This window comes from Neoarius graeffei, chromosome 8 (genome assembly GCF_027579695.1).
Source record: "Neoarius graeffei isolate fNeoGra1 chromosome 8, fNeoGra1.pri, whole genome shotgun sequence".
Taxonomy (NCBI): domain Eukaryota; kingdom Metazoa; phylum Chordata; class Actinopteri; order Siluriformes; family Ariidae; genus Neoarius; species Neoarius graeffei.
The window spans coordinates 67,910,416-67,931,022 of NC_083576.1; the positions used below are offsets into that span (position 1 = coordinate 67,910,416).

At 40.9% G+C, this 20,607-nt stretch overlaps 1 protein-coding gene across 1 annotated transcript in view; it reads left to right on the top strand.

The window, feature by feature from the left end:
* The window catches only part of macrod1 (mono-ADP ribosylhydrolase 1), a 219,377-nt gene that overhangs the window by 188,273 nt on the left and 10,497 nt on the right, over window positions 1-20,607 (top strand). The window contains exons 7-8 of the mRNA XM_060928074.1: window positions 12,987-13,017; window positions 20,082-20,155. Coding sequence (XP_060784057.1) covers window positions 12,987-13,017; window positions 20,082-20,155 — 105 coding nt within the window. The remainder of the gene's footprint in view (window positions 1-12,986; window positions 13,018-20,081; window positions 20,156-20,607) is intronic.

A 20,607-nucleotide genomic window follows, 5' to 3' on the forward strand; every position in this document is an offset into this window, starting at 1 on the left:
TGAATGAATAAACAACAGCACTGTCAGTGATGCACAGAATGCTATGAAGAAACAAAGGTATGACTCATTTCTTACTAGTACAGGCTGTAGATACACTTGCAGTCAGAAGTTTACATACACTCATCATGAACACGAATGTCATGGCAATGTTAGGCTTTCAGTAATTTCTTTGAACTGTTCTTTTTCTGGGGAAAAATGACAGCACAATAATAATCTTTAATAAATGAAAAAAACAGGATATGGTGCAGGGCAGCACAGTGGTGTAGTGGTTGGCACTGTCACCTCACAGCAAGAAGGTCCTGGGTTCGAGCCCAGCAGCCGGCGAGGGCCTTTCTGTGTGGAGTTTGCATGTTCTCCGGGTGCTCCGGTTTCCTCCACAGTCCAAAGACATGCAGGTTAGGCTGATTGGTGGCTCTAAATTGATCGTAGGTGTGAATGTGAGGTGTTGACTCTATGTGTCAGCCCTGCAATAACCTGGCGACTTGTCCAGGGTGTACCCCGCCTCTCGCCCATAGTCAGCTGGGATAGGCTCCAGCTTGCCTTAGAACAGGATAAGCGGCTGCAGATGATGGATGGATGGATGATTTGGTGCACAAGTTTTAATTTATTGTGGATTTTCTGAAATCAACACAGGGTCAAAATTACACACACAGGTTCAAAAATATACATACATCACACCTAATATTTGGTTAAATGTCCTTCAGCAAGTTTCACCTTGACCAGACACTTTTGGTAGCCATTAGCAATAGTGCTGTCAAGCGATTAAAATATTTAATCGCGATTAATGTCGCAACTGTCATAGTTAACTCGCGATTAATCGCAATTTAATCGCACATTTTTGTCACATGAAAAACCATTGTAATTCTCTTATCAGCATAAAAAAGTGAATGGGCTTGCTTTGTATTGCAAAGCATAACACGTCTTGACACAGCCACTGCAAAGTGAAACCTAAGCCGAGCACCGGGGCTAGCAAAAGAACCATGAGTGAAGTGATCTACTGCTTAGTCTACATCTCTAATCAGAGAGACAGGTTACACAGTGACGGTAGGCTTGACATGCTTGATTATAATATAAAGTACACTATTATATTAAGTTTAAGTTGTTCGTTGATAAATATTGCATTGAATCTGATCTTTACTGTTTCAGCTCACTTAACACATTTTGTACTTTTACACTTTCTGCCTGTTGATGCATCGCGCTGTCCAATCAGAGGCGGCCAAATTTGCATATTACAGGAAGGATTTGTGGGATAGCATTGAGTTTACAGTTCAGAGGGATCTGGCTTCTTTAGACGCTGTCTTCTTAAAACTGAATAAATATTTAAAAAGAGCCAAATGAGCCAGTCTTTTGAACGGCTCTTTTCAAAGAACGGATCACAAAGATGCGGATCCCATCAAAGAGCCATAAATCCCATCTCTACTAGCGCGCCCTGCCCGCGCTGGTTCTTTGGGGGGGGCAGAGGACTCTGGCTGTGCGGGGCGTGGCATTACAGTCTAGCTGCTATCGTTTTTCTAAGCAAAGTCTCTGTTCCAAGTTCCTGGCAGTTTCAAAAGCTTATGAAAAACCTACATCATGTCACAGAGCGTTAATCTTGCGATAAAAAAATTATCGCCGTTAAAATTGAGTCAAGTTAACGCATTAATAATGCGACATTTTTGACAGCACTAATTAGCAAGCTTCTGGCAGAATTCTGGTTGGATATTTCTCCATTTTCCATGGCGGAATTGGTAGAGTTCTATTAAATTTGTCAGTTTCTTGGCATGGACCCGACTTTTAACCCCTTCGGACATGGTGTGTACAGTTGTACACATGAAGTTCCATAGTATTTTTCCTTGTGTTCGAAGGGGTTAAACACAGTCTATATATGTTCTATAGGGTTGAGTTCAGGACTATAGGAAGGCCATCCGAAAGCTTAACGTTAGCCTGCTTTATCCAGTCCACAACCAGCTGTGATGTGTGTTTGGGGTCAATGTCCTGTTGAAACACCCAGCTGTGTCCAACTTTCAACCATCTAGCTGATGGTTTGAGGTTATGCTGAAGAAGTCTCTGGTAGTCAAGTTTATTTGTATAGCGCTTACCGTGCGAGAGACGAGCGCTCCGAGACTGTTATTATAACTGTCTGAGCACAGCGACTGAGAACAAGCTGCGGACAGTGGTAAGAGAAAAACGCTTGGGGAGGATGCACCTTTAGGGCAGTACATTTCTCTGGATTGTAGATACACTAAATTCTGTCTGCAATAGTCAAGTCAAGTTTATTTGTATAGCGCTTTTAACAATAAACATTGTCGCAAAGCAGCTTTACAGAATTTGAACGACTTAAAACATGAGCTAATTTTATCCCTAATCTATCCCCAATGAGCATGCCTGTGGCGACGGTGGCAAGGAAAAACTCCCTCAGACGACATGAGGAAGAAACCTCGAGAGGAACCAGACTCAAAAGGGAACCCATCCCCATCCAGGCAACAACAGACAACATGACTATAACATTAACAGGCCTAACATAAAGTCAGCTTCGCTGATGCTATAAACCCCCCACTGACGGAAACCCGAGCGCAAAACCGTTCACGACAACTGTAGTCCCAAAGTCAGCAAGTCAACTGCAGTCTCCAGCCACAAAAGCACCACTGCAAGAGTCCAGAGCGTCCTCCAGGCGCGACCCCCAACTGTCCACATGGGGCTGCCCTCCACAGGAGCGATGCGATGAGACTCCAACCAGACACAGGGCACATAGTCCTCCTTTTTCATTGTTCCATCCACTTTGTGGAGTTCACCAGTTCCACTGGTTATTGTGGTCAAACAACTCAGTCTTTGTCTCACCTGACCATAAAACCGTGGGGCAGCACAGTGATATAGTGGTTAGCACTGTTGCCTCACAGCAGCTTCCAGCTCCACCATGTGGAGTTTGCATGTTCTCCCCGTGTCTGTATGGGTTTCCTCTGGGTGCTCCAGTCCAAAGACATGGTTAACATGGGGCAGCAATGGCCTGAATGTTGGACTGAAGTGCCCTTGAGGAAGTCACCCCCAACTGCTCCCTGGGCGCTGTAGCATAGCTGCCCACTGCTTTGGGTGTGTGTGTGTTCAATGCTCACTTGTGTGTTCAGATGGGTTAAATGTTAAAGTCTGTGCTTGAGTGTACGTGTGATAAATAAAGACTTCTTGTCTAAAACCTTCCACCAGAAGGCTTTTTCTTTGTTCACGTGATCAGCTGCAAACTTTAGTCAAGCTTGAAGGTGTTGATTTTGGAGACGGGACTTCCTTCTTGGATAGCAATCTCTCAGCCCATGGCCATATAAAACTCGCTTGAATGTAGACAGTGATGCTGCTGTTTCAGCATCTTCCAATTCATAGCAGGCCTGTGTCATGGTGGTTCCTGGGTTTTTCCTGAGCATCCAAACCAATTTCCTCTCAGCTGAGGCTGACCGTTTGGATCTTCTCCTACACCTTGGCAAAGTGGCTACACCTCCCAATAACTTGTACTTTCAAACAAACCCTTTTTATTTTGGCACAGAGAAGCTACCGACTGAAGTCAGTCAAGATTACTAACAAGAAGTTAAGAGGCCTTTGTCTTGACAAGTTAAAATACATCTTGGAACTTTCAGCATCACTGAATTAATAATCTAACTGGGTGTGTATAGGTATTAGTTTGGCCTTGTGTTGATTTCAGAAAACCCAAAATAAAATAAAACTTGTACATCAAATTATCTTTTTTTTTTAAATTAAAGTTGTACGTGGGCGGCACGGTGGTGTAGTGGTTAGCGCTGTTGCCTCACAGCAAGAAGGTCCGGGTTCGAGCCCCGTGGCCGGCGAGGGCCTTTCTGTGTGGAGTTTGCATGTTCTCCCCGTGTCCGCGTGGGTTTCCTCCGGGTGCTCCGGTTTCCCCCACAGTCCAAAGACATGCAGGTTAGGTTAACTGGTGACTCTAAATTGACCGTAGGTGTGAATGTGAGTGTGAATGGTTGTCTGTGTCTATGTGTCAGCCCTGTGATGACCTGGCGACTTGTCCAGGGTGTACCCCGCCCTTCGCCCGTAGTCAGCTGGGATAGGCTCCAGCTTGCCTGCGACCCTGTAGAACAGACCTGGGCATTTTACGGCCCGCGGGCCGCATCCGGCCCTTTGGTTCATTCTGACCGGCCCACGTAAGGTTAATTAGAAATTACAAAATAAACGTATTTTCTAATTTTACCTCATGCATGGACTGAATGTGCATTGCTTTTATTTTGAAGTTGTGTTCAACAAAAACACAATGCGCGCGACATGAAATCCCACGAAACCTAATCCCGCGATAACCACTTCCGTAATTTGTTCAGACCAACCACAAACTTGTACGTCATCCTTCAAACGGTCCAGCCAATCACATAGCGTGACATCACCAGCAGGCGCCGGAGCCGATCGGTAGATCTGATACCTACACCGAATGGACTGATGATCATCTGTCAGCTGTGCTTCGCATCTCCACCTCAGACATTCAACCTGACTCTGATGCACTCGTTAAAGACCAACAGAGACGAGATTTCTCTCACTGAACAAATAAAAAACTGAAAAACATCAAATGAGGTGATTAGACTACAAATGTGGGCATCATTATTATAATATGATGTATCTTGCTTGATATTTGGAGTAGAAAGACAATATTGTGATGTCTTTATTGTGTTTTGGGGTGAATGTGACTGAAAAAAAAAGTACAAACGTTCACATTTTGTTAACCATTGTTTTGGGAAATTTGACTGAATAAATTAAATGACATTTTTTGCAAGGCAACCTCGTTTTTTCCATACTCTTACCAGTCTTAGCAGCTTGTAAAAACAATGTTATTTATTGCTTTATATAAAAGAAATACACTTAATATTATGCAGAATTTAGTTCAGCCTTTTGGTCCGGCCCTCCACAAAATTTTCTGTTTCTCATGTGGCCCCATGGAAAAAATAATTGCCCACCCCTGCTGTAGAAGGATAAAGCGGCTAGAGATGAGATGAGATGAGATGAGATGAGATGAGATGAGATGAGATGAGATGTACGTTGATTAGGTTTGGGATAGGAACACTCTGATCCACCCGTTTAGTAAAATGTTAATGACCAACAAGGAAAAGGACTTCCAGGAAACTAAGGAGAGAAACACCACCACTACTGAAATGGTGAGCACAAAATCTGTGTGGGGAAACACCACCATGATATAATATTGCAGTGTGTGAGGAAACACCATCACAAAAACTAGATTCTAGGAAAGTCTAGGTTTCAGTGCAAAAAATTACCTTGAGATACAGACAGCAGGAAAAGTGTCAAAAAGAAAACTCTCACTGACTGTATCCCGGACGAAGCCCCCAGAAACTGTTAGGGTTCGATCACCACCTAGTCTGTCCTTTTCCTATTGGTCATTGATTACAAGCTCAGAGAAAGAGAGAAACGAGACACAGACACACAGTTGTCAGGTTTTGCTCAATCTGAAGTTTACTGATAGCATGAATATTTATCGAATTCTTCTCAAGCAAAGTGTTTAAAAATGTATGTCACAGCAGGAGATTAAGCCAGTACACACCGGTTCTGTGGTATGCAGAGTACGTCAAAGAAAGAGAGCACAAATTAAATCAACACCAGAAAGTTAAGGCTCGTCAGTGATGGGTGATAAGGGAACATTAAGTTACAGATAATATAATCACAGAAAACTTGAACAAGATGACATTATTCTAACAATCATACTGCCACAGAAAAAGAACGTTTCAATGAAATCATTGTCATGGCAATATTGGACTTTCTTTCTTGTCCACAATGAGTGACGTAAACTTCTGACTGCAACTCTACATGCAGCCTAACAGTGACAGTCATATCAGGTGATTACATAGAGAACTCCATAAATTAATTTATAAAATATAGATATTTAACAGTTATTCCACGAAATCGAGTCGTACATGAGCTGATAGCCGACGAGGCACGTAGCACCGAGTTGGCTATAAGCCATATACGTTGAGATTGAGTGGAATAACTGTTTTATTCTATCCACATTCACTGGATTTTGAGATACAGAGCATTTTTATTTTTTGCAAATTCGATAAATAAAAACTTTATACAAAACGTCTGACAAAATCATTTCCGCTTAGAATGTAAACAAACTGGCGAAATGACAGTAGCAATAATTCTTGAAAAAAACCCAATATACATTCTTACCATCAAATAAGTTTATTCCATATTTTGTAGCTTTTTTTTTGTGTGTGTGTTTGTATTTTGGGGGGTTTTGTTTTCGAGTACAGTTTTTATTTCGTCCTCGGTTGGTTCAGTAACATGGTCCGCCATTTTCTTCTTCTTTCGGGTCATGTGCCGGAAGCTCTGTTTTTTTTCGGTTCTGAAAAAGTCATTTTTCCAAATCGTGTAAATCCGTTGAGATTTTCGGGGGTGGCCCTCTCACTGTCTCACTCTCAGCATGTTACCGCGGTACAGTCTCTGCACGAGACAAATCTTTTCATCTCGTCTTCGCCACAAACCTCATTCAATTTATACGCCGCTCACCGACGAGCAGTCCTGACTAGCCCGTTGTTTCACGGTGTTATACATGTGTGATCTCATGTTTCACGCACGTTGTTCGACCAAATCAACGGCTATTCCCATGAGTCACCGTTTCTTTTGGTGCAAGTTAGAACGGTGCTTTTGATTGGCTCACTGTTAACTGCCGTCCAATGAAACTTCAGCTTTTATAATCAGCCTTATTTCGCTTCCCTCCCTTGCGACAGATCCACGTGCTTTGCCTCTGGTTGCTGATCAAAATATGTCAAAATGAAGTTTTTATCGGAAGGCTCCAATACAAAAGAATTAGAAAAGACGTCTAGAAATAAATGGAGATGGGAATGGTTAAGCGAGCGTGACACAAACGGTGACAAATGGGGAATATGGCAGAGAAAACCGGACGTCCCGGGAGTTGCGTATTGTGACTGCTGTTCAAAGGCTATCAAGGTAGGTCTTGAAATAAGTTTGTTAGCTTTTTTATCATCTTTTCTAATGTGGTTGTTAGGTTGAAAACTCATTTGTAGTCAGTAATGGATTATAAAATATAGATATTTTTGTATATGGAAAAAGCTGAATCTTGTTATTTGCTAAAATCCAGGAGTTTCTGAGGACATCAAGACATGTGGCCCCTTATTTTAACTCAAGCTGTGTATATATTGTAAAAAAGATATCACAGCAAAAGCATATTAAAAATGGTTGTTTCAACATTTAAAGGAGTACACCACCCCCAGGTGAAATTGAGTCAGTCCCTGCAGTCCCTAGAGTTGGATGAGTGAGCCAAAGCGTTTTGTAGCCGACCCAGCCATTGCCCTGATCTAGAAACGCCCCGGTTAGCTTAGCTTAGCATAGTCGCTGTAATCCGGCGTGTCCAGCTAGCATGTCGTTGCAAAAGTGACTCAAATAACTCAAGATTTTTTATAATTATTTCTCATGACCTGTACATTCACATCGAGTACACATATCAATGCAAATTAACACGAAGGGATTTACTAGACCAATTTATATCTGGAACTATTTTCGGCCACAGCACAGGCAAAGCACCGCTGCAGGCGCAAAGACACCACGCAGCACCTGAAAACCCTCAACTTCCGTCAATACACCAGCATGACTACTAAGTTTTCTGCTACTAGCAGTGTTGCCAGATACTGCTGACGTTTTCCAGCCCAAAATATGTTCAAAACCCACCAAAATGCACTTGAAACCGCCCAACTGGACGGGAAACCGCCCAATCTGGCAACACTGGCTACTAGGCTGACACTGACAGGTGCTGCGTGGTGTCTTTGCGCCTGCAGCGGTGCTTTGCCTGTGCTGTGGCCGAAAATAGTTCCAGATATAAATTGGTCTAGTAAATCCCTTCGTGTTAATTTGCATTGATATGTGTTCTCGATGTGAATGTACAGGTCATGAGAAATAATTATAAAAAATCTTGAGTTATTTGATTCACTTTTGCAACGACATGCTAGCTGGACACGCCGGATTACAGCGACTACGCTAAGCTAAAGCTAACCGGGGCGTTTCTAGATCAGGGCAATGGCTGGGTCGGCTACAAAACCCTTTGGCTCACTCATCCAACTCTAGGGACTGCAGGGACTGACTCAATTTCACTTGGGGGTGGCGTATTCCTTTAAATTAGTTAAATTGATGAAATGTATTAAACATTTGATGTGAATATGCAAATCATATAACTATTAATATTATAAATGTTTGCATGAGAGACAACCATTTTAACTTGTAATTTAAATTTTTTTCGAGCCCTAAGGGGGGCTCCCCCCCAGGAGGCTGCGCCATGCACGTCTGACTTTGTCAGACTTTTCAGGTTTTTGAAAATTTATACCAGTACTTGCACCCATGAAGGTGCATTACTGCCACCGACTAGGCTGGACTGTGGAACAGGAGATAATGGGGGATTCTTTTAGCTATTTCTGTTTCTTTTAAATATTTTATGACAAAGTGATGTATCTGACATGATGATACGCTCTGCCATTTTGTTTTTCTTTACTCACAGTATATGAGCTGATATCCTAGTAGTACAGTAGCCAATCAGAGAGCATGATTGCTCATATCCGGTGAATGTGGACAAGAATAAACCTAGATATATAGATATATCTTATTGGCCTGAAATTGACACATCACTGGAGTCTCTCCGGGGTCAACAAGATCCAGCATATCTACCATAAAAACATAAATGGGCAAAATGATATAACTGCTGGAGCAGCATGCCTATCACAGCTTATGATTAGGTTAAATGAAAATGTGGAAAGGGCAAAAACACGTTTTAGTTTTTTGTTGGAAATATGCACACGTTCATTTTTTTAAATCTTTTTTTATTTTTTGTTTTAGGCGGTAATACTTTCACACATCATTTATTATTATCTGCATGACTATAACAAACCAGCTAAGATATGTGGTTGAAGTCCCTCTGGGTACAGAAGTCCACAAAGACTGCCTGAAATATTGACTTTGTTCAGCTAGAACTAAATTCTTTTGGCTGGACTTTCTCATTTCTCTCCCAGCGCTGTACATTACACACCTATTCCTACACTGACGCACAGCAACACACATTCATACTAACATGTCAGATATGTTCAAACAAACGTACATAAACATATGCTTACTTCAGTACACAACTCACGACAATGGCTTTAAAGTTTTAGGAGGATGACACACGCAGTTGTAACAAACTTTGAGTGCTGCTTTTATCAGATTGTGCTGAAAAAAAGTTGGGAGCAGTGGCACAAATCAAACTCGGCTCTGAGATGCTAGACACTTTGTATTATATGTTGTCACCCTAATTGTTAGTGTGCGGCTCAGATCTGCTGCTGCTCTGTTTAACCTGAAAGGTTGTCCATTTATATCAGTACTGAGGTATCGGATGAAATTTTACATTAATGCTATTGACTAAAGGGGAAAAAAAAAAACCATGGACAGGGTAATGTCTCTAAAAAGTGAAGCAACCATGGCTCGAGTGCCCCTGCTGGCTGGCTGCAGTATGTCTAGCCTCGCCCATCCCCATGTGTTTCAATGACAAAATAGCCTATTTTCCATGTCACTTTTCTTGTCTAAACTGTCTTTCCATCTGTAGTGTCTAATTCAAACAGTTCAGTTTTCCCGATGCTGATATCTGCACATTTCATATTTTCCCAACTGAAATTACTTCTAAATGTCTACTGATATTGTAATATGTGGTATTTACAACAAACTGCACAAAAAAAAATCTGAATGGACTAGAAAAATCTGAATATTTCCAGTATATGATTATCCCCCGCTGGCCGAAAGACCCAAAGGGGGATTATGTCGTGGTGATTTCCATCCGTCCCGGGAAGAGTGCTCACCTTCTGAAATCAACTCCTCTCACACTTTTTTTGGAGGAATTTCACGAAACTTGGCAGGATTCTTTGTTATATGTCGGTAATGCGCATATTGCAATTTCGTTCAATTCAGTCGCATTTTACCAGAGTTATGGCACAGTTGCCAGCGGGGGATATTGTGCTCTCAGAGCACTCGTTTTTATATACTAGGAATTTAATTCTGGTCTAATTCTATTTATTGCAATAGGAGTCCAAATACTCTATGAGCTTTCCATTCTGTTATGAATCAGAAAAAAATTATTATAAATCACAGCACTTTTATTTTATTTTTTTTTTAAAGTACATGTCATTTAATTCCACAGGGTGTCGATAACGGTGGACACCGGTGAAAGTGATCACTATTTTCGACACCTCACGTGACTTCTCAAACGCACGTTTAGATACAAAATGGCTACTGTCAAATGAAAGAGTAAGAAACAAAGTAGGTTTCGACAAGGAGATCATGAAATATCGGTGAATTTGATAAGTAAAAACATGTCCATGATCTTTCCACCACGCTTACCTGCGATGATCACGTCTGGGTTTTACTCAACTTGCTGATCGTGCTAAAATAATTCCATCTCGGTTAACGAACTGTATTATCAAACATTGCATCGTTGTACACCACTATATTTTGCCTTATACCACATCACTGATTAATCTTTAATCAGTAATAGAATTGATAGTAATGTCGACTGCTAGTTAAGTCACGGATTCGCAGTACCAGTCAAAAGTTTGGACACGCGTTCTAATTCAATGGTTTTTCTTTATTTTTATTAATTAAAAGACACTTCATGCCTTAAAGTAATGATGGCTGTCGTTTCTCTTTAATTAGTTGAGCGATTCTTGACATCATATGGATTACTACAATTGTGGAATAGGGCTATTCACCTGTTACCTTACCTTTCTTCTTCGTGCCAAGAGGCACATAAGGCCTTGAATAGGGGTGTTTACTGTATTTTATTATTTACTATTTAATCTCAAACGCATTAAGAAGGCAAAAAATTGTACTAATTAGCTTTTGACGAGGCACACGTGTTAATTGAAAAGCATTCCAGGTGACTATTTCATGAAGCTGGTTAAGATAATGCCAATAGTGTGCAAATCGTCATCAAGGTAAACGCTGGCTACTTTGAAGAATCTAAACTATGAAACATATTGGTTATTAAACACTTTTTTTTGTTTACCACATGTGTTCCAGATGTTATTTCATAGTTTTGATGTTTTCATGTTTGTTCTACAAAGTAGAAAATAGTCAAAATACAGAAAAACGTATGAGTGAACATGTGTGTCCACATACTTTTGACTGGTACTGTATATTAATTCTCTTGTTCTAATACACTATAGTTTCCATAGTAACAGTTCATTCATTTAGCCTTGTGTGGTGGACACTGCATGTAATCTAAGCCTAATGAGAATCAGATTATAAATGTGTTAACAAATAAGTGCGAATTTTTTTGAAGTAGACATTAACACTACGTTCAGACTGCAACCTGAAACGACCCATATCCGATTTGTTGTGAAATCCAATTTTTTTGTTAGGCCGTTCACATTACCAATTATATGAGACTTGTATGCGATCTCCAATATGAACGGAAAACGACCCAAAAGTGTCCCGCATGCGCAAATTGACACGTAATAAGCACATCTACGTAATACGTAAGCAAAAAAAAAAGCGCACTCTTCAAATTTAATGATTTCTTTTGTTTGTTTGTTTGTTTGTTTGTTTAATTATCTGGTTAGTGTTAGTGTGAGGTCTCATGTGTGTTTTTGTTTCTGAACTGAAATGAAAACGTGTAGCCTGGTAACGAGGGTTGACTCCTAAATGTCTCTCTAATTTCTATATAAGTGCACTACATGTTACTATGAAGTAATGGATTTTTAAACTCTATATAGTGCACTCGAGCTTCAGTAGGCAGTCGTTTGGGATACGGCCGCTGTATTACCAAACTCTTCATTCAGGCTTAATAATTTGCACATATTTATTTCGTCATATTAATAAACTTTTTCTACATTTTTATAAATATTTATTTAGATTGTTTATAGCCAGCTGAATTCTGCAACTTCTCTCAGCGCTGGCTCAAGGCGCAGAAACACCAGTGCAGTTTGCGATGGAGATGAGGCGAGACCTGGCGATGTGGTTTTTGTGGCGGCGGCGGAACTCACACAATAATCTGATTAATGTGGGCAGCAGACTAATGAGACCGAAGGTGTCAAATTACTGGAAATTTCCAGAACAATCTTATAATCTTGTAATACAGAATGGTTTAAGTTACAAATCAGTTATAGAAACTGTTTTATTTAATCAGGCTAACAGATCAACAGCCAGGTCCCTACCAAATCCACCATTAGCTTGATCAATTCTATAAAAGTCTATTTAAATTCTGAAAACTGTACAAATGTTGTTGTTTTCCACCAAAGAGGTGGGATTAGTCAACGCAGAATAGTGATGTTTGTCTCTTGTTGATGACATGTAGGTTGCATGAAGTCAGACTGCAGTCGCATGTGAAAATAACAGATATGCATCGGAATTAGGACCACATATCCAAGCGGCCTGGGTCGCATGTGAAAAAATCGGATCTGTGTCGTTCAGATTGTCAATAACAAATCGGATACAGGTCGCATATGGGCAAAAAAAATCGGATATGGGTCGTTTCAGGGTGCAGTCTGAACGTAGTCTAAGTGTAGCTGTAAAGACATCAGTATTTTTGACAGGGTGGCATAATGCATTTCCAGCCAGAAGTTAAGAATTTTATTCATTATAAATAATTACATTATTATTAACTTATTATTTTCCGATAACGGCACTTCCCGTTGTTTTATTCGTTACCTGTTGCCTTGCTTTATTGGTACTATTATAGCTTATTAATTAACACACTTTTGTTAGCACTAGGTCTATAAAAATAGTAATTACTAATAAGGCAATAACTTGTCAGCACGGTGCTGTGGGACTGTGGTGAACATTTATAGTGCATAATCCATCATGGTCCTAGCTCCGCCCACTTGGCACAATCACGTTATGGCAGATATCCCATAAAAGCTTGTTTCCTACTATATGTCAATTTATGTGTTTAAGTGTGTCGGCTCCTTATTTCATCTCTCTCTATCTCTCTCTCTCTCTCTCATCCCATTTGATGTCTTTTCTAGGCTTTTCCCTGCATCTCCACTGGAGTGTACGGTGAGTGGCAGAATTCCACAGAGCCTCAGTTCATAAAACTGTAAAATGTTTCATGCTCATTTTCAATGTAATGTTAATTTTACAAATTATTTCATCAATTTCCACTAGCAGCTTCGCTCTGTTTGGATTTCCAAATAATACCCAGTGGGATTTTTGTAATGCATTTGTGAAGCAATCCTTCTTAATAATATTGCATCCTGTGATGCCTGTGGTTTTTCATTAACTGTGCTTATAATGATGCCCTCATTTGTTCATCATGATCAGAGATCTGCAGCTGTTTTTAAGACAAGAGCTCATTTCTTTCCGTAATGCTTCAGTGGATATCAGTTGCAGTACCATGTGGGATTATTTAGATTAACAAAGGGTGTAGATGTTGAGATTAAGAGTGATTGGGTGAGTAAGTGTGTCAGGGGGATTGTAATCTGTGCACTCTGATTAAAGTAGGATCCGTCGCTAACTTTTTTGAACCCGGAATAGCTTTTTTTTTTTAAAGCAGCCTACATCAGCATCCATTTTTATCTACACCATGTTCTCTGTGTATGAAATAAATAAATAAATGCAATAAACACATTTGGCACATAGGAGTTTTAATTATTTCATTTTCTCAGATCTTAAATGCTCCTGCTTGGTTTGCACAATCAAAACAGTTGACAGGATTTGGTGTGAAGACAGATGGTGACAAAATCACTGATACTAAATGAAAAGATCCTTCTGTTCCGCTCTCGGATACCTTACTAAGTTCTCTGAAGGAAATTTACCAGCATTTTATCAGACTCAGTATATCCTCTTGCAAATACAGGAAGTAATTCAGCTGTTGGAAGATAGTCAGGTTAGTAGTGAATCAGAGCAGTTGAAAGAAAAGCTAAGTGTTATTTTACAATGATGTATTATGGCAATTGTAGGTTAATGGCATAATATTGTAGGGAGGGGGTAATTTTCTAGGAAAAAAAAAACACCACAGAATTTGAGATTGCAGTCGTACATTTACAAGAAATAACGTCAGATATCCTCTGAGATATACTCATAAATTTGCCAGAACAAAAAACTGAAGTTCTGTGAATAAAAAGTAATACATTTATGGGGGCGGCACGGTGGTGTAGTGGTTAGCGCTGTCACCTCACAGCAAGAAGGTCCGGGTTCGAGGGCCTTTCTGTGCGGAGTTTGCATGTTCTCCCCGTGTCCGTGTGGGTTTCCTCCGGGTGCTCCGGTTTCCCCCACAGTCCAAAGACATGCAGGTTAGGTTAACTGGTGACTCTAAATTGACCGTAGGTGTGAATGTGAGTGTGAATGGTTGTCTGTGCCTATGTGTCAGCCCTGTGATGACCTGGCGACTTGTTCAGGGTGTACCCCGCCTTTCGCCCGTAGTCAGCTGGGATAGGCTCCAGCTTGCCTGCAACCCTGTTGAACAGGATAAAGCGGCTAGAGATAATGAGATGAGACATTTATGGGGAAAAAACTCAGAAAGAGGGGGGTGTTTTGACTAAGAACCAGATCATTTCACTTTGCAAGGTTGGATCAATGTCAGACTGCAGGCACTTACAGATGCAGGCGCGGGGGAGACCGGGGGCTTCGCAGACAGCACGCTGAGCCAAATCGTACAACAGGAATCGTAGTCTGGAAATGAGTGAGGGTCAGTCAATCAGCAAACGATGCAACGGAGAGTAGGCAAAAGACAAAGTCGAGGATAAATGTAAACACAGGTCGTAAACTGGAACTCAGGCGGAAACCAAACAGCTCAGTAAAGTTAGACACGGGGATACTAGACAATACTTCGCGAAGTGGGGAAGTAAGAGCTGAGTGTATATATAGGCGTGCTGGGTGATTGCAGGATGAGAGACAGGTGTAGTTAATAGTCAGGTGACAGAGGGCGCTGTGACTCTTGGGACTTGTAGTCCGGAGCGGCCATGTTTGGAGGTTGCGCCGAGCTCGTGGTTTCAGCGCCGTTACTGACAATCAACACCATCATGCCACGGAGCTGAAAGTTGTAGGAAATGCGTAGCCTAGTAAACTAGACCCACCCGCCTAGCAGCCAAAAATATTTTTGCCTACGAGTGGGTCTAGCCTCGCACCATATCAACAAAACACCCCGGGCATCAAATCGTGCCCGCCAATCACAACGCAAGGTTTTTGTTTGGATTCTTTGGGCGGGCTTTTTCAGGAGTGACGACAAGACTGCGCGACGCTGGAGAAAGCACAACAGGAAAGATGGCTATGGCTAGTGAACAGCGCATGTTTGACTCCACTTTGGAATCAGTTTTAGAAGAATTAGACTTGGAGTTTTTGTTGAAACATGAGCAGGAAGAGGCTCTCCGCTCCTTCCTTTTCAAGAAGGACGTTTTCGCTGTTTTGCCGACCGGCTATGGCAAAAGTCTGATCTACCAGCTGGCTCCGCTCGTAGCCAAAAGGATGGGGCTAGTTTGTGCAGTACGAAGAATTAATAAACAGCTTTGAAACATTACTTTTTGATTGTTTCTTATTTTCCCGTTATTTTAAATTTAAGGGAAATTATTTCACCAAACACCACTAAATAAAAACTCTCAAACAGTTTAAGCAAACCCTTGAAAAACACTTGAAAAAAAAAAGTGTATGTTAAGTATGTGGTACAGACTCCAAACTTGTGGTCATTATCTCCAAACTTCTTAATATCTAGAACCTGTTTATTAATTAATACGCATTTTGAAAAATTATTTCAAGGCCTCCCCCACTGCTTTCTGTCGCTCTGACTACGTCACAGTCACTGTTGCGCTGATTGGTCAGAGCGTTGGCCTATACGCACAGAGACGGTTTGAAAGACAGCGGGTTGTTCCTCCCACACCCTTCGGAAATGTCTACGACCGAGGCCAGACTAAATATTCACATTTAGTCTGGCTTGCCAGGCTAGGAAATGCAGTCTTTCCACCTCAATTGCGCAAATTAGATTATTATACATGCAGGACACTTTTTCGATGGAGTAAAAACGTGTATTCTGTTCCCTTCTAGCGGGTTTCATTCATTTGGTTTGATAGCATGCAATATTGTTCGCATATCGCTTATCCTATGTGTATTACGTCACTCTATTCAATGGAGAATGAGCGTCGAATATGGTTTACAATATTGCATGGTTGTCAAGACAGCATGACATCACACGTCAGAGATGTAAAACTTCTGCACTAACGAGTGACGGTGACAATTTGTAAACAAACATGGCCGCCAGGTTTGCTTCATTAAATACGGAAGATTTTGAGAGAATTTTGAAAGAGAAAGATGCACTGAACACCCGAAAGGAATGTGTATGTATAATAATAATAATAATAATAATATTGGCTGGCTTTTTTTCATGGTATATCAGATATATTCTATTCAGCTAGCATGATAACGAACGAGCTGAAGGGAATATATCTGATATACCACTCAACGCCAGCCAATATTATTTGAAAAACGTGCTAAGACATTTTCCACTACATTTCCCAGAATGCACTGCAGCCTGGAAGCATGTGATTGTTGTCTTGGCGCATATCCAAGTTTTTCCCTTGTAAATTTGTGACTTTTTAATCTCAGAATTTGAGTTTTTTGCTCGAAAACCTATGGCTTTATAATATCAGAGAATAGCCAAGTTTTCTTGTACATTAATGACTTTAATCTCAGAAATTCTGAATTTTATAATCTGACTATTACCCTGTCCCTCATCTCTGTATTTTTTTTTTTTTTACCTACAATGGCCCTAATATGCTGTCGTCATTAATATACTCCATTGCAAAAACATTATTAGGTCAATAGACTTTTTCACCTCAGAAGTTGCTTAGTTATCTAGGAAAGGATCATTTGTATTTGGATTATAGAAATGGGTAGAGTTAGCCATCTAGTTGTTAAGTAGCTAATAATAATTAACATCATGCCACAGTGATGTTGAATTCTGATTGGTCAGAAAATGTTGATTGATTTTCTCTAACAGTGCAGACAGTTCATTGTGACATTCTACAGTGGGGCAAAAAAGTATTTAGTCAGCCACCAATTGTGCAAGTTCTCCCACTTAAAAAGATGAGAGAGGCCTGTAATTTTCATCATAGGTACACTTCAACTATGAGAGACAGAATGGGGGGAAAGAATCCAGGAAATCACATTGTAGGATTTTTAATGAATTAATTGGTAAATTCCTTGGTAAAATAAGTATTTGGTCACCTACAAACAAGCAAGATTTCTGGCTCTCACAGATCTGTAACTACTTTTTTAAGAGGCTCCTCTGTCCTCCACTCGTTACCTGTATTAATGGCACCTGTTTGAACTCGTAAGACACCTGTCCACAACCTCAAACAGTCACACTCCAAACTCCACTATGGCCAAGACCAAAGAGCTGTCAAAGGACACCAGAAACAAAATTGTAGACCTGCACCAGGCTGGGAAGACTGAGTCTGCAGTAGGTAAGCAGCTTGGTGTGAAGAAATCAACTGTGGGAGCAATTATTAGAAAATGGAAGACATACAAGACCACTGATAATCTCCCTCGATCTGGGGCTCCACACAAGATCTCACCCCATGGGGTCAAAATGATCACAAGAACGGTGAGCAAAAATCCCAGAACCACATGGGGGGACCTAGTGAATGACCTGCAGAGAGCTGGGACCAAAGTAACAAAGGCTACCATCAGTAACGCACTACGCTGCCAGGGACGCAAATCCTGCAGTGCCAGACGTGTCCCCCGCTTAAGCCAGTACATGTCCAGACCCGTCTGAAGTTTGCTAGAGAGCATTTGGATGATCCAGAAGAGGATTGGGAGAATGTCATATGGTCAGATGAAACCAAAATAGAACTTTTTGGTAAAAACTCAACTTGTCGTGTTTGGAAGAGAAAGAATGCTGAGTTGCAACCAAAGAACACCATACCTACTGTGAAGCGTGGGGGTGGAAACATCAAGCTTTGGGGGTGTTTTTCTGCAAAGGGACCAGGACGACTGATCCGTGTAAAGGAAAGAATGAATGGGGCCATGTATCGTGAGATTTTGAGTGAAAACCTCCTTCCATCAGCAAGGGCATTGAAGATGAAACGTGGCTGGGTCTTTCAGCATGACAATGATCCCAAACACACTGCCCGGGCAATGAAGGAGTGGCTTCGTAAGAAGCATTTCAAGGTCCTGGAGTGGCCTAGCCAGTCTCCAGATCTCAACCCCATAGAAAATCTTTGGAGGGAGTTGAAAGTCCGTGTTGCCCAGCGACAGCCCCAAAACATCACTGCTCTAGAGGAGATCTGCATGGAGGAATGGGCCAAAATACCAGCAACAGTGTGTGAAAACCTTGTGAAGACTTACAGAAAACGTTTGACCTCTGTCATTGCCAACAAAGGGTATATAACAAAGTATTGAGATGAACTTTTGTTATTGACCAAATACTTATTTTCCACCATAATTTGCAAATAAAATTCTTTAAAAATCAGACAATGTGATTTTCTGGATTTTTCTTCTCATTTTGTCTCTCATAGTTGAGGTATACCTATGATGAAAATTACAGGCCTCTCTGATCTTTTTAAGTGGGAGAACTTGCACAATTGGTGACTGACTAAATACTTTTTTTGCCCCACTGTACATGACATTAAATCATTGGCAAGTTGCTGTGGTACAATAAAAAGCTTCGGGATATGCTATTATCTGAAAATACGTTTTGAATAGGAGGATATACTGGGTAATATTGTAACACGTTTTACTTTTTGTATCACCAAACAAAATGTTTCATTCATCGGCCTGTCGATAAAATCAGAATAAAAAGTATGTAAACAGTCCTTAATGATTTGAAAATTTACATTTTCCTGAATTAAATCCCGGTCCCACAATATCTATAACTATAATGATGACTATAAGTAAATCGGTCCTCTGTAGTGTATATGGTTGGTGGTCACACCGGACCGATAACGATACCTATAGCCCAGGCCTGGGTTTATCCATATCCGTGAGATTGCTTCTGGAGAGATTTTTTCCAGGCCTGGACCTGATCCGATAAAACATCTGACCAATCAGGTAATTGTTTACGTGTGACATTGTCTGAGCACGTGCTGTTTTCCCCAGGCTGCTTTGTACATCCTTATTGCATCTTGAAGTCACAGAATACAGATTCACGGAAAATAAAAGAATATATTACAAAGCACGGATCTTTTATTCATGGATTTGTGATTATTTTCTGTGAAATATCAATAGTAAATTAATAAATTAAACATATGAATGCAGGTAAGATATTTTAATTATGAACTTCAGCAGTCCGAACATTTAATTGTTTTAGATGTCTTAATTTTTTTTTTTTTTTAATCCGTAATGCATCATCTGTATGAAATCGGTAACCAATCTGAAATATACTGATGCATCTGTGACACATCCGTATTAAAATCTGTAACCACTCCGTATTTTGGATCCTTTTTCATTATATTTACGTAATCTGTGACCTATCCGTATTTTGTCAACCACCGCAGCATGTGCATGGGTTGTTTTGAACTCCAAGCTGTACAGTATGACCCGGAATAATGTGCTACTACTTGGAAAAAACTTCCATGACTATTCTTAAGTTGCATGCACTTATTTCCCTGAGTGGCAGGAACAAGCGGGATTATAGTTGTGGTGTGACTGCTCCAGACTGGAACGAAATTCAGGTAGAGGTATAGCCATAGTTGTCAGTGTTATAGGACCGAGCCCTAAAAAAAAAGCTCCCACACAACAGCAAAGTGTTTGGGAGATTGTGAGCTCATGTATGTGGAAGAGGGTAAATGGCACTTTCCTCCGTGTGTGTTACGCTGCCCTGTGTGACACAGCACAAGCGGCAGGTTCACGTCTCAGAAGTAGCACGTGCTAGCCCTCACCGTTCTTGTTTGTATGAGAGTAAAGAGTGGGTGGAAATTGACAAGTGCCCCAATTGAGAAAAGTGATCTAGCTAGCTTTTGTTTTGAATGGTGGTCAATTCAGTGATTACGTTTCTATTCAGAAAATAGCTTGAAAACCTAAAATCCCTATGTGTAGACGAGTTGTGTTCCACTCAGACATACAGTGCGTGTGATGTCACCAGTGTGTATCCCCTAACATTTCTACACTGCATGTGTTTGTGTGTAATGAAGGATACCCACCTGAGCAGGCAGTGGAAGTGGCTCTGAAGACAGTACGAGAATACCTGGAGGACAACCCAGCGCAGGTGTGTGTGAGCAGGACAAACTCCCTGTTGGTGTTCTTTTTTAGCTGCTGCTGTTATTGTGTGATGCTGAATAGTGCATCATGTTGTCATGGTGGTCACAGAGGGACATAAGCTCTGTCTCATCTTTAATCACATGCTTATGTACTATTCTAAGTATACTTAACTGTCTGTTGGGTTCACAGTGAAAAATAAGTAGGAAATGAGTATACGAAATTGGCCACAGGGCACTGTTTTCATTAATCTAGTCAGACAAGTTCACTGTCTTGGTTCCTACTTGCACTATAACACACACACACACACACACACGCAGAGGAGCCCTTCATGTATGCAGTGGTGAAAAAAGAAAGCCCAAGGTAGATTTAACACGTAATGAAGCATCAGGTAAGCTGTGCCTTTCTCTTTATTTCTCTCTCTCTCTCTCTCTGTAACTCTGGCCATCCGGTCCTGAGCTG